The 13024-nt window shown below is 40.2% G+C and overlaps 2 protein-coding genes across 10 annotated transcripts in view; one reads left to right on the forward strand and one right to left on the reverse strand.

Annotated features, from left to right (window-relative positions):
- The window catches only part of METTL8 (methyltransferase 8, methylcytidine), a 118124-nt gene extending 114815 nt beyond the window's left edge, over positions 1 to 3309 (reverse strand). For 2 of the 5 annotated variants that reach the window (XR_008467596.1, XM_054207937.1), the window contains exon 1: positions 2074 to 3307. Coding sequence is in view for 4 of the 5 variants with exons in the window: in XM_054207937.1 (XP_054063912.1) it covers positions 2074 to 2080 (7 nt within the window). In the remaining variant the exon portion in view is untranslated. Of the gene's footprint in view, positions 1 to 2073 lie in introns of all 5 variants that reach the window. The other 3 variants (XM_054207940.1, XM_054207938.1, XM_054207929.1) reach the window with 3 other exon arrangements.
- Positions 3310 to 3473: 164 nt separating this feature from the next.
- DYNC1I2 (dynein cytoplasmic 1 intermediate chain 2) overlaps positions 3474 to 13024 on the forward strand; it is a 30533-nt gene continuing 20982 nt past the window's right edge. Inside the window, exons 1-4 of one of the 5 annotated variants that reach the window (XM_054207920.1) lie at positions 3474 to 3700; positions 5495 to 5612; positions 7549 to 7663; positions 11163 to 11253. In XM_054207920.1, the coding sequence (XP_054063895.1) occupies positions 5505 to 5612; positions 7549 to 7663; positions 11163 to 11253 (314 nt within the window). In that variant the 5' untranslated portion in view covers positions 3474 to 3700; positions 5495 to 5504. The other 4 variants (XM_054207921.1, XM_054207922.1, XM_054207923.1 and 1 more) reach the window with 4 other exon arrangements.

A 13024-nucleotide genomic window follows, 5' to 3' on the forward strand; every position in this document is an offset into this window, starting at 1 on the left:
GGCAAGGTGAGGGCCCACTTGCCTTTGCTATCTACCCCTCTTCTCATTCAGGCAGCACAGAAGTCTAATGTTCTCCAAAAGACAAAAGTAGAGGCTCTTCTTAATTAAATTATATCTTCTTGTGTTTAGTCTGGATTCCTGCCCAGGAGTCTCCTGCAGCAGAGACCTGATGTATCTTTATCATTCCTTTACAGGTCTCAAAATAACTTCTCAGTAATACACTAATTGTGTTTACATGGGCACACAATCACTGTTAAATCTGGTGTTCACGTCTTAACCAAGCCGTGTTCATCCTGGACCCAACGCATAGGATGAGTGCATAAAATCCCCTACAAGCTGTTTTCCCAGTCCTAGATACAGAGAGAGTCCACCTCACAGTATAACTTCTCGACATTCTTAGAGACCACTATACCAAAAGATGCTGTCACCAGGAAGCTGAGGCGAGAAGAAAACACTCACAAATGTCTACAACCAGTATGCTTTCTCAAACCTGTCCTCCCACCATACACCTCATGAGCCTTCCAGCTGATGAAAAATGTATCAGATTATTTAAATTGAAATTGCAATTACTTGTGAGATCAGTAACTGCTAAAATCACAAATGTATTTGTATAGAGTTAGCATTCTGTCAGTGAGTGTGTCGCTGCTAAACTGACTCAGATAGAGCTGTGTTGTAGCTTATCCTGGCAGGCAGCTAAACACCACACAGCAGCTCGCTCAGTCCCCTCCCAGTGGGGTGGGGGACAGAATCGGAAAAAAAGGTAAAAACCTGTGGGCTGAGATAAAGACAGCTTAATATGACAGAAAAGGAAGGGAAAACAATAGTAATAATAATGATAAAAGAATATATAAAAGAAGCGATGCACAATGCAATTGCTCACCACCCGCTAACCAATGCCCAGCCAGTCCCCGAGGAGCAACCGCCGCACCCCCAGTTTTATTATCGCATGACATCATATGGTATGGAATATCCCTTTGTCCAGTTTGGGGCAGCTGTCCTGGCTGTGTCTCCTCCCAGGTTCCCATGCACACCCAGTCTCCTCGCTGGCAGGGATGGATAAGATGAAAATTCCTTGACTTAGCATAAACGCTGCTTAGCAACAACTAAAACATCAGTGTATTATCAATATCATTCTCATCCTAAATCCAAAACACAGCACTATACCAGCTACTCAGAAGAAAATTAACTCTATCGCAGCCAAAAGGAAGACAAGCTATTTGAAAACTACAGCTATCATTTACAATGATGTCAGTTGTTGTCAGTGCTGCAATGTCAATGCTGCAAAAATTAGCTATTGTAGTTTCTGTGTTCTAAAATGAAGGACTAGTGTAAAAAATAACATGACCTTCAGCAGATATGTGTAGGTTCCGCACCAAGAAACACACTTCAGTGTTGAAGATCTATTACCAAAAATCAATTGGATAAATTCATCACAAATGTGAAATATCTGGCTCCTACATTCACAAGTTTAAATGTAAACTTGAAAAACACTACTGGAAAGCTTCAAATACAAAATTGATATTTTATGGCCAAACAACAAGCATATGTAAAATACAGAAATAAAATACACATTCCTGTTCTGAGCTGCACACGTTACTGTAAGCAATATTAGAAAATTCTGGCAAATAAATTCAAATAAGACAGCTGTTTGTGGAAGTTCATTACTACCATCTTCATATTTCCACCTCTGAAAAAAAATGCAACCCCTTCTCTTGCGCATCATACAATTTTCTTTGACAGTTTCACTTATAGTTTCTCTGAATGGTAACACCCATACTTTTATGAAATGCATGGGGGTTACTCAATGATCAGAAGCCATCTAGACAACAGACAGTTTTTCTAATTTTTCTTAAGGTGTAGTATGAACCCTGACTCATATGGAAGACTAGAGAGGAGTAAATAATCAACACTGATTCCTGCAGCAATTGAAGTTCTCCTGGGAGCTATCCCAGCAAAGTACCAACCAACCTGTTCAGTTTATGATATGTAACAGGATTGCAGCCTGACAGAGATTGACTGCAAATGCAGTCTTTTTCCAGCGCTCATCAGCAGGAGTTCAGAAGATATACTCACCAGACATAAATGTTTGTAGATCCAGTGATTGTCAATAAACTATTCCAATTTATAATGGCAGAAAATTTAACCCTCTCTGGAGCTGACAGCTACTGCTCCAAGAACTTAATTTCATAGAGTGTTGTAAACACATGCTCTACTTGAACTATATGAGTTGTCCATATCAATTCTGTGTTGGTAAGCACAGTTTTGAAGATCAGCAGTCTGAGATAGTATTCCACAGCACTAGTTCAGCAATTATGAAAAAAAGGTTGAAAAACTTGATGTATGTTTACACAGGATATACAAGTGGCAATATAGTTATTAATTTAGGCCAGCTGGGGAATCATAGAATGGTTTAGGTTGGAAGGCACCTTAAAGATCATCTAGTTTCAACCCTCCCACTAGACCAAGTTGCTCAAAGCCCCATCCAGTCTGGTCTTGAACACCTCCAGGGATGGGGCAGCCACAACTTCCCAGGGCAGCCTGTTCCAGTGTTTCACCACCTTCATAGTGAAAAATTTCTTCCTGATATTCAATCTAGATCTACCCTCTTCCAGTCTGAAGCCATCACCCCTCCTCCTATCACTACATGTCCTTGTAAAAAGTCACTCTCCAGCTTTCTTGTAGGCCCCATTTAAGTACTGGAAGGCTGTTACAAGGTCTCCCTGGAGCCTTCTCTTCTCCAGGTTGAACACCAACTCTCTCAGCCTGTCGTCACAGCAGAGGTGCTCCAGCCCTCTGATCATCTTCATGGCCCCCTCTGGACCACTCCAACAGGCCCACATCTTTCTTGTGCTGAGGACTCCAACGCTGGGAACAGCAAAGCAACTTATTACCAGTTGGTAACTCATTGCAGTTTGGGTTTGCCATAGCTTTATGCCATTCAGCATGCACAACGAAGCAGCCTGCTCATGTACAGTGCCGCATCAACCTGGTGACCTAATTCCGCTTGCCGACATCCACACAAAGCAGATTTAGCATGGGTCACTTCGCCTCTAGCCCGACAATCACAGCAAATCGGGCTTTTTTACATTTCACCCTCAGCTCGCTGAAGTGATTATGGCCATCAGCCTTCCCGGCTAAGGGTTGAAATCATACAGTTCGATCAGCGCCCGCACCAGGCTAACTCGCGTCGCTGCCGGCACTGCGGGGGCCAGCGTGGGGCCTCACCCGCCCGGGAAGCCAAAGAGGAGAAGGAAGCGAAGCCCCGCGCAGAAATACGGCCCGCCGGTGTCCGCTCTCCTCTCGGCCGACACCGCCAGGCCCTGTCACGGGCCCCGCCCGCGCGCCCGCGCGCGCGCTCCCGCCACAGGGGAGGGCGCATGCGCGGCCGCCGCCGATGCGTCTGGTCGTCCCCCGAAGACTACACCTCCCATCATGCAACGCGCGGCCGCGCCCCACACTCACGCCGTATGGCGCCGAGGGCGAGGCCCGCCCCGCGGGGCGCGCTGCATGTCGGGCGTCGTTGTCTCAAAGCCGGTCCGCCGCCGCTCCACGGGAGGGGTTCGGTGACGGGCTTCTGGGAGAACCCCCACCCCCGCTTCGCTTCGCTTCGCTTCAAGCTCCTTCCCCGCGGGAATCCTTGTCAGATCGCTCCCCCCTCACAGCGCGGGCGAGTGGGGCGTTGGTGTCTGATCGCGCCGAGGTACGGTACAGGCCTCCGTGCCCTTCCTGTAAGTCCCTGCGCATCCCGCAACGCTTTTGGAGTTGGTCTGACCCTCGGCGCCTGCCGTAGGCCGCCGCCTGTCAGCTGCCGGCGCCTTTGTGAAGCGGCGGAAGCAGAGCGGGGCGCCGTGGCCGAGGGGCGGTTGGAGCAGGAGGAGGAACCGCTGCCAGGTGCGCCTGGCGCCGCCGCTGCCCCCGCCCCGCCTCGCCTGGTGGGGATCCTCCGTCTTTCGGCCTTGCCCTGCGGGGCGCGGCGGCAGGGGGGGGCCGGGGTGCGGCCGGCGATAAGTGGGAGGGGGTACGGGCGGGCTCGGGGCGGAGGGGTTGGTAATGCTGCCTTCGCCTGGGCCTCAGGGTGCGGGGTGGGTGGGTGGGTGGGTGTGTGCTGCCAGGCTCGTTCTCCGGCGCGGCCCGTGCGGGATTTGGGCGGGGAACGCGGTCCCGGCGGCAGCTGGGGGGTGCCGCTGTCACTTCACGGTGGGGCGGCCGCCACGCCCCGGTCGGTGCCGCTCGGCTTTCCTGCAGCGGTCCGCGGGAGGCGGGTGGGGCCGGGGATCCGTGGTGTGGTGACAACGCGCCTCCCGAGTGCCACTTTAAAGCGACCCGGGAATGCTATTTGAAAATGCCGGCCGTATTTTATTTATTTATTAGCGCTTAAATGCTTGCAGACAATATGGAGGAAATACACTTACCCCACTGTACAGACTGTTAAGTATATTGGGGTAGATATATGAGGCTTGCATCGTTTTGCGTGCTTAGATGTGCTATGCAAACACTTGCAGGTATTAATTTTGGATTAGTGAGTAGTTACATTACTAACACATAATCAGGTATCACTGTTGTCAAGCTTAGCGTAAAAGCATTTAAAGATCCCTCGTCTGTTGTAGAAGCACTCCTGCACTTTCTCTACTGGCGTGGATTTGCTTACAAACAGGAAAAATTAAGCTTTTATTCACTCAGCCCATTCACACAGTTTTTCATACCTGTGTTTTAAATCTTTGTGAAGTCCTGAAATCACTTTTTTTTAATCTTTTGTTTGTTGATGACCTTCTTGTCTGTGTTTAATTAAGTCAGCTGCTTAGCAAACCTTTTTGTTAAATTTTTGTCTTTAAAAGATTCACCAGTTTCTTAGCAGTGTACAAAAAGTTTGTGGAAAAAATTATGCATATTTTACAGAGTTTTTTTGACCATCACACTTGTACTTACTTTGCCTTGCAATTTATAGTAATCCTACTAAATCTTTTAATAAAATTGTATTTTGAGTCCTACAACTGTATGTAGAAGGATATTTAGCTTACATACTACTAAGTTATAGCATGCCAATATTTAAGCTGTTGAAGTGAAAAGTATAAGATAGATATTGTGTTGGTACCCTTCTTGTTCTTTTCAGTCTCATAGTTAGCACTGCAGCTGTACAGAATCCTATGGTTAGATTGCATAGCCCCATCTTCAGTGCCTAACATTTCGTTCAAACCAGTTCCTTCAAAACAGCATCAGAACTACCTTGGGAATGGATGCTGTCACCATCTCAGAGTTCTGTTTTAACATAGTTTTGTTTTGGCTCAATCCCTTTAGCATTGAGAATGTGTTAAGTGAAAAATGTGGAATAGGAATGCGACTTCTTTCATTATTATTTTAAGACTTTTCACGTTGCTGGTTTTAGTAAGCTAGTGTAGTTCCTTTACTGATAGCTTATTAAAGGAAAGCTGCTATCTTAAAAATCAAAACAGAAACAAAAACCCGACCAAACAGTGTTATGATTTCTGTTGATCAGCGTTTCAGCCATGTCTGACAAAAGTGAACTGAAGGCGGAGTTGGAGCGCAAGAAGCAACGATTAGCTCAAATCAGAGAGGAGAAGAAAAGAAAGGAGGAAGAAAGAAAGAAAAAAGAAGTAAGAAATAATTTTCTCTTTGAAACTTGACTGTTTGCATATGTAACTTGCCCAAAATTTAAGGGTAGGTTCACTCAGTCGTTGGCTACCTGTTATTCAGGGAGTGTCTATTTAATGGTCTGTTGCTGATGCAAATGGAGCACTTTCATTTTCTGATAAGAGCAAGCACCTACTGTTTTCTTTAGAATTACCCATATGGTAAGTTAGATATTTTTTTTTTTTAATCCTACACTTGCATAAAGTTTGGATTTCCAAAACTACTTTTAGGCATCATTAATGAATTTTGGGCAATGAAGTATTGCACAAAAGCTCTGCTTAATGAGTTGTGTTGGTGTTATTTAGAGAACTCACTTCTGATGTACAGTTCTGAAGATGTCTGTATGAATTTTCTGTCGGTATTGTTATGGTACAAAAAATGTGCTACATTCTTCTCCTCTTTGACTCATTTTTAGCCTGAATTGTAAAATCAGAGCAACACTCAGGATGTGTATCCTACTCGTGTGTTAGACTTCGTTTGTTAACAGTCTTCTGGATTTCTTTCTACGAAAGTATGTGACATCACTGATTTAGTACCTTCTCCTGAATGCAGATTATACCTCAGAAATGAAACTTGGTGGAATGTTTTGGTGGTCTGGGGTACCTTTTCAAGACTTCTGTGTTTTGTTTATGATCTTGTATGTGTTCTAAATTAGTGTATGACTGAAGGCTGGGCAGCTGCCAGCTGCATGATTCAGACAGAGAGGGAAGTATCTGAAATTGCGTTCTGATGATCTTGTAACAATGTATTGCTTGTATCTGAGATTCCACATGTGATGCAGTAGTTTATCAGTTGAGAGCTTGCTCTAACATTTGGGAATTCCTTTTTTTAAAAGGAACTGTGCAGTAAATTAGAAACATAATGTGCAGTCATGTGAGGAGCAATTAGTATTTAATCATGGCATAGAATAGCTTGGTCTAGATGTTGCTGCTTCTATTAAAGACTTGTGTCTGTATCATCAATTTATATTTACAAAATACTCACTTGCCAATGACTGAGTTTGGAACATCTTAAGCTATGAAATATGTTTCTGTAATTGAATGAGCAGTTAATTGAGTGTGGAAGGATACAGAGTGTTCAGCATCTTTCACAGTAGAGCTTGCATTATTTCTAAATTATGGGGATGAGGGTATAATTTTGGGGTTTTTTTTGTGTGTGTGGGAAATCTAGCAAGTAATAACACACCTTAAAGAAAACAACTTAAGTGTCTTGTAAACTTGAAGTTACTGCACAGTTTTTTAAGACTTTATTTTTTTTGTGAAACCTGAAGTCCAGAAGAAAACTTTCTCACAAAACAGCTTTTTGATATTTTAATTTTCAAAAATATCTTAAAATGCATACATAGACAATCATCACTTTTACATCTTACACGTATTTTCTCAGTTGCTAAACACTTCAGCATGTGCTCTGTTCAGCCAAGTGTCCTAATATTTTCTTGACCAAAGAGGGGTGTCTCTTACTCTCATTCTAACCCTATAGTGTTTTCTTTGCCACAGTTATTGTTGCTTCAAAATCAGAACAATATGATCATGTCTTTAAAATACTTTTATATACAGGTACATAATAAATTATTTTTTTTCAGTCTTTGCATGTCACAGTGCTTTGCGTTAGTGTAAAAAAGATACTGTTGGTCTTATGAAATGTCAGTCTTTTTGACAAATGAGAAGGTACTATTTGCATGTTACATGTCTTTTAAAGACAGTAGCAATTTTGTGATTCCTGTCTGCTGTTTACTTTATCTACAGAAAGGACCATCAGAATTACTACAGTTAAATACCTAACCTATGTGATGATAGGTTTCAGTAGTATAAAAGAACCTGTGATATCTCAAAAATTAAATGAAACAGTTTTTAATACCTGTTAAAATGCTATAATATAATTATTGAATTTTTTTTTTAGACTGATCAGAAGAAAGAAGCTCTTCCTGTACAAGAAGAATCTGATCTTGAAAAGAAGAGAAGAGAAGCTGAAGCATTACTTCAAAGCATGGGGTTGACACCCGAGTCTCCTGTTGGTAGGAATATTAATATCAGATTGAGATAAATGTTTGGGGGTTTTTTGTTTGGTTGGTTTTTGTTGGTGTTTTGGGGTGGGTTTTTTGGGGGGGGGGGTGGCTTTGGGTTTTTTGGGGGGTGGTGGTGGTGGGTTTTTTGTTCATTTTTGTTAGAATTGTGGTATGTGTGAAAATCTTCTGGCTGCTGTTTTTTGGGGTATACATGTCTGGGCTTTGTACTGTTTTATCCCACGTGATCTCTGTGATGATTGTCAAGTGATGTGCTTCAGTACACATTACTAGTACTATTTTGTAAAAGGTGTGTTTTACACTTAGTGGATTATTTGGAGTCTTTTAGTTAAAATTTATAAATATCATGTATCTGTTAATTTCTTTCCTTATTTTCTGTGCACACTATTCTTCTGTATTTTTTTTCCTTTCTCTTTTTCATAATGCCAAGTTTTAATTCTGATATTTTTGTGCAGAGTTGGCTCGTTTCCTTTCTGCATCTTTTACGTTCTAATTTTCCTTATCTCAAATATCTGACTGACTTTGATGGAGTATAAAGTTTAAGTATAAAATTTAAAGGATAAGTATAACACTTTTTAACTACCAAAGATGATGATTCCTGTCTGTGCCACTCTTGGATGGGTTACCATATTGGTGGTTGATTTTTTGCCTTTTACATAGCCCACATCTCTCTGGAAGACAAAAGCAAAGAGGGTGATAATTCAACACCACTTTTCATCTCTAGCTCTGAAATATAAGGAGTTTAAAACGTATTTTTCAGTTTGGCTCAATAGTGAAGGTCTCTTTCAACTGGGTTTGCAGATAAAAAATAATAATAATTCGTTACGGATATAGTGTATCTGTGACTATATCTTCATAATGGCTCTTGCGTAGTCATCAAAATAAATAAATAATCAAAATAAATAGTTCAAAAGTGAATGTGGAATGAACACCATTATAACTGCTTCCATTCCAACAACCACAGCAGTCATTTTTAGTAGTTTGAACTGTTCTCACCGTTTAGAGACTGCATTTGAGCTACGTTAGCACTAGCATACAGCATTTTAAGTAATCAGTTCTTACCTAATAGAGATTTTTTTTTTTTGCAGACTAATAATTGAACACTTTCTTGTGTGAGGTTTTGCCAAGGCAGCTGATGAGACTCTTGCAGAAATGCATGTGGTGGTTTTTGGTGGTTTTTTAAATCTGAAGGAGAATGTAAAACCCACAGGATAGTCATGCCTCAAAGCAAGTCATTGCATAGACTTTGAGTAACTGTTAAAAAGCTCTTTGAGGTGCTGGCGTGTTAAGACCAAGGCATACACCTGCGAGAGTGTTGTGTTTAGTTCCATTGAGCGTCTACTTAACCACATCCTTCATTGTACACGGATTTGCAGGGAATTTGTTCTGTTCCCTTTCAAGATACCCAGATCTGATCTGGATCCTAAATCAAGCCAAAATTTGCAGTAGCATGCCTGCGGCACAGGCTTGGTCTGCTGACCAGGTGCTGGGCAAAGTATCATAGTACGGTGATCATATGCCTGAACTGAAGCTAACTCGCAGCTGACCAGCTTGGTGTGCAGATAGCTGGAGATTAGATTCCTTCATAGAAAATTGTATTAAAAATTCCTAAGGTGATTACTGTTCTGTTGACTGCCAGAGAGAGGTAGCTCTCTCTTTGGGGGAAGGGACCTTAGCAATGCAAGTATGCTTTTCATACCATCCATACTCGTGATGTAAGAAGCCATAAGTTAGTGAACCAAAATAACCTTCAAGAAGGTATTATAGTGTCATCCTCTGTTGAGGTAGGTGGAATTTTACTTTGTCTTTTCCTAAGACTGTTGGTGTTTAAACAGGTTTCACCTCACTAATGGGAAAACTTTCTTGGAAACAGTGTGCCCCACAAGAGGGCACTGTAGCATCAAAACTGAGCTACTGGGTTCTTTTGGCCGTACTTACTGCTAGATGGAGCTGACTGACTTGTGTAACTGGTAACAAGATACGTTTCTAATGTCACCCCTTCAGTTAAGAAAGGGTGACATTAAAATGTCATCGTTTCTGATAACCCACAAAAATAATGTAGGAATAAAAAGGCCCGTGGGCATTTCCTTTAGTATAAGTTATTCGATAGATGGTGATAATGTGTTGAAGAATATATATGCACACTTGTATATACACATGTATACCCATATTTATATAGATATATGTATAAAGTGTAAGTGTGTGTATGTATGAATTTACAAAGTATAACTCTAGACCTATATAAAAGTTTCTCCTGTAGGAGGAATGAATCTTCAATAAATTAAAGTATTCATTGTGGTTTTTGTAAATCAAGGGTAGAATTTTTGTCAACCAGAGTCATGTCTCTGTTTTGGGATGGGATGGAAGCATTCTTCAGAAGTCACAATATACTTGTGATTTCTCAATTTAGATCTGCAACAGTTTCCTGAATTCTCCCTTGCCAGACCCGTGACAGAGCAGATACCAATTTATATACATAACTTGTGTTCCGTTGGTTAAAGGCTCTTTTTAAGGGTTGTTAAGGAGGGAATGTGTCTTATGAATGTTTTACATATTGCTGAAAAATGAAGTGTATAAGGCCTTTCAACACACACTTGATTCTTCAGCATAAACCTAAGTTTCATTAAATAATGAGTTTCACTATTCACTGTAATAATGAGTTTCACTATTCACTACAGAAGTTGAAAGAAATATTGAAATAGCTTTGTGTTTGCATCAGGTTGCATGATATCATTCACTATTATATATTGGTTCCAAAAAACATGTTGCTTTTTAAATGTAATAGCAATCTACATGCTGAAAATGAACTGACTTTTAAGAAAAAGTTTTAGTATAACAGTACTAGACTGTCAAGTAAAAAGAAAGGAAACATGAAAATCCCCCCAAACCGAACACTAGGAACTTTGTCGTAAAACACAGGATTTATGTTATTTTGTTCAAATTAGAACAAAAATAACGGCATGCTGTTGTTGAGAGTGTCAACAACAAAGTTGTGACACAAAGTGACAAAGCCACTTTTTTTGGTCCATACTTCAGTGATTATTTATTTTGAAACAAAATTACCAGTTAAATGCATTCAATGCCTAATTTTTAAGAAAAACTCATGTCAAAGCTATATTAACAAGTGCCTTCCTCTTTTGTTTAAGCAACATGATTTAGTGGAAATTACACTTTGAAAACTGATGCCATCATTTGTCAGAAGTTCAGATTAAGAATATATTTTCAATTCATTTTCACTTAAATGTCTTTCCCTCCATGTCTCTTTTTTTTTTTATGCTCCAGATGCATAAGTGCCAAACAATTGCATGAAAGTCCAGCATGAATTGTTAACATTGTCTTTTCCCCTCTCTTTCTACTGTTCATCCATGTATTTTTTGTTTGCCATCACTTTTTTTTTTTACTACTTCATGTTAAATTAATTTGAAAACATCCTAAGCTGTGCAACCTCTGCGAGTAGTAACAGCGGATACCTGTCTGTTTCACTATTTAGTCCCTCCTCCTACCTCTCCGTCTTCCAAATCTGTGAGTACGCCAAGTGAGGCTGGAAGCCAGGACTCTGGTGATGGTGCTGTTGGATCTAGGTATGTCATTTTCCGTGTCATATTCCTTTGCTTAATACTTGTATTCTGAACAATCAAGCTTTAGAAGAAATCAAGGTTAATTACTTGATTATAATATAATAATATGAGGTTACAGTGTTACTGAATCTGTGAACAGTTATTGTTTTACAGAAGTACTTTAAAATCTGAAACGCAACTAATTTGAAATTGCCAACATTAACATGGAGTTTTTTTAAACTTGCAAGTTTAAAGTAAAATGAGTCTGAACGTCTTGTGGTAATGTTCTTGTATGCATTAATGTCTCAGGACAATAGAAAATGGGAAAAGTCCAACTTCTGGGCTCTTCCCAGCTTTTTCTAAAGTAGGGTATGTATGGATGATAGGCTATTTCCTTTTTCCCTCTATTCTGTTGGTCTAATAAAAGATACTGTCTACAAACTTAGCCTTGCTTCTGACTTTAACTTATTTTTTCATTACTCGGAACAGTATTTCTTGTTACCTCCCTTTGCAGCCATCCCTGTAACACAGCTGTGACACTCACAATCTCATTTGGCCAAAAGATAGCACCATGTTAGTACAGACACAGGTTTTCTTGAGTTCTGGTACTCGCCCTGTTTATTTGACCTTTTTTTTTGTTGTTGTTCATGCCAGTTTGAGAAATGCTGCTTTAAAGAGACTCAGATAAATATTTCTGTTCAATTAAGAATTCAAAGTGGCAATATATGGGAGATAAGGTGGGAAACACTATTCCAAAGGGAATTTCTACTGTTTCCCATGCACAGTCTGCAAATAATTTTTGCCTAATGGTAACTTGTATTTTCTCAGCAAATTAAATTCATGTACTTAAATTTTACCAAATATGCATTCTGGATGAAGTTTAGTTAAAGTAGTAATTATCATCGGCTACTTTTGTGCTTATATGAGTAGTTGTTCTGGAGGAAGACTGAATACTTACACCACTTTGAAACATCTTTTAAAAAGACTGCAGTAACGCAGTAACGTCTTGTATGTGTGTGGATTGTGCATGCATAACTACATACAATCTTAAAACAGTCAAGATTTTAATGACCTGAACAAAGGCTACAAGATACCTATTTCAAAGTAGCAGCTGTTAATTTAAAACAGATAATACATCAGGCAGCAGATATAAACCCAGATTCTCTTTTTTTTTTTTTTTAACAATGACCAGGTGTGATTTTGTACATAGCTTATTCACTATGCATTTGAAGTTCACCTGTCATGGTAATAAAGAATGAATATAATTGTTCCTTAACTGAGTAACAAGCAAATTTTAAGTTATTTGAAATCTGTGATTATTACATATTAAATTGTCATATTATATTTAAATTCACTGTTAAGAAGAAAAAATAATTATTTGATTACACTTTTTAATAAAAAAAAAATTCTTTCTATTCATACATAATTTAAATTCAATATGGAACAATGTATAGGCCACATACCTGTAATTGAACACCATGTTGTCTACTGAGTTGATCTCCACCTCGTAGGTGGACTGTGCTCTCTGATTGTATGTTCCTTAGACACCGTAACATAATGTCGTATGCGTGCATTTTCTTATGAAGCCTTGAGAAAACTCATATCCTAAGCCTCTATAGCTTCATGCATTTGCAAACTTTCAAACTAAATGTATGTCTTGACAATTTCCCAACCGTGGAAGCATAGAAAGATTGTGGTCTCAAAGGTGTGGAGGTATGAATGTATAGCGAAAATGAAAGCTATCTAGAGCCGCTGTTAGAGTCCCCTTGCTTATTCTCCGACCACTGGATAATGT

The sequence above is a fragment of the Rissa tridactyla genome, chromosome 7 (assembly GCF_028500815.1).
Source record: "Rissa tridactyla isolate bRisTri1 chromosome 7, bRisTri1.patW.cur.20221130, whole genome shotgun sequence".
Lineage (NCBI taxonomy): Eukaryota > Metazoa > Chordata > Aves > Charadriiformes > Laridae > Rissa > Rissa tridactyla.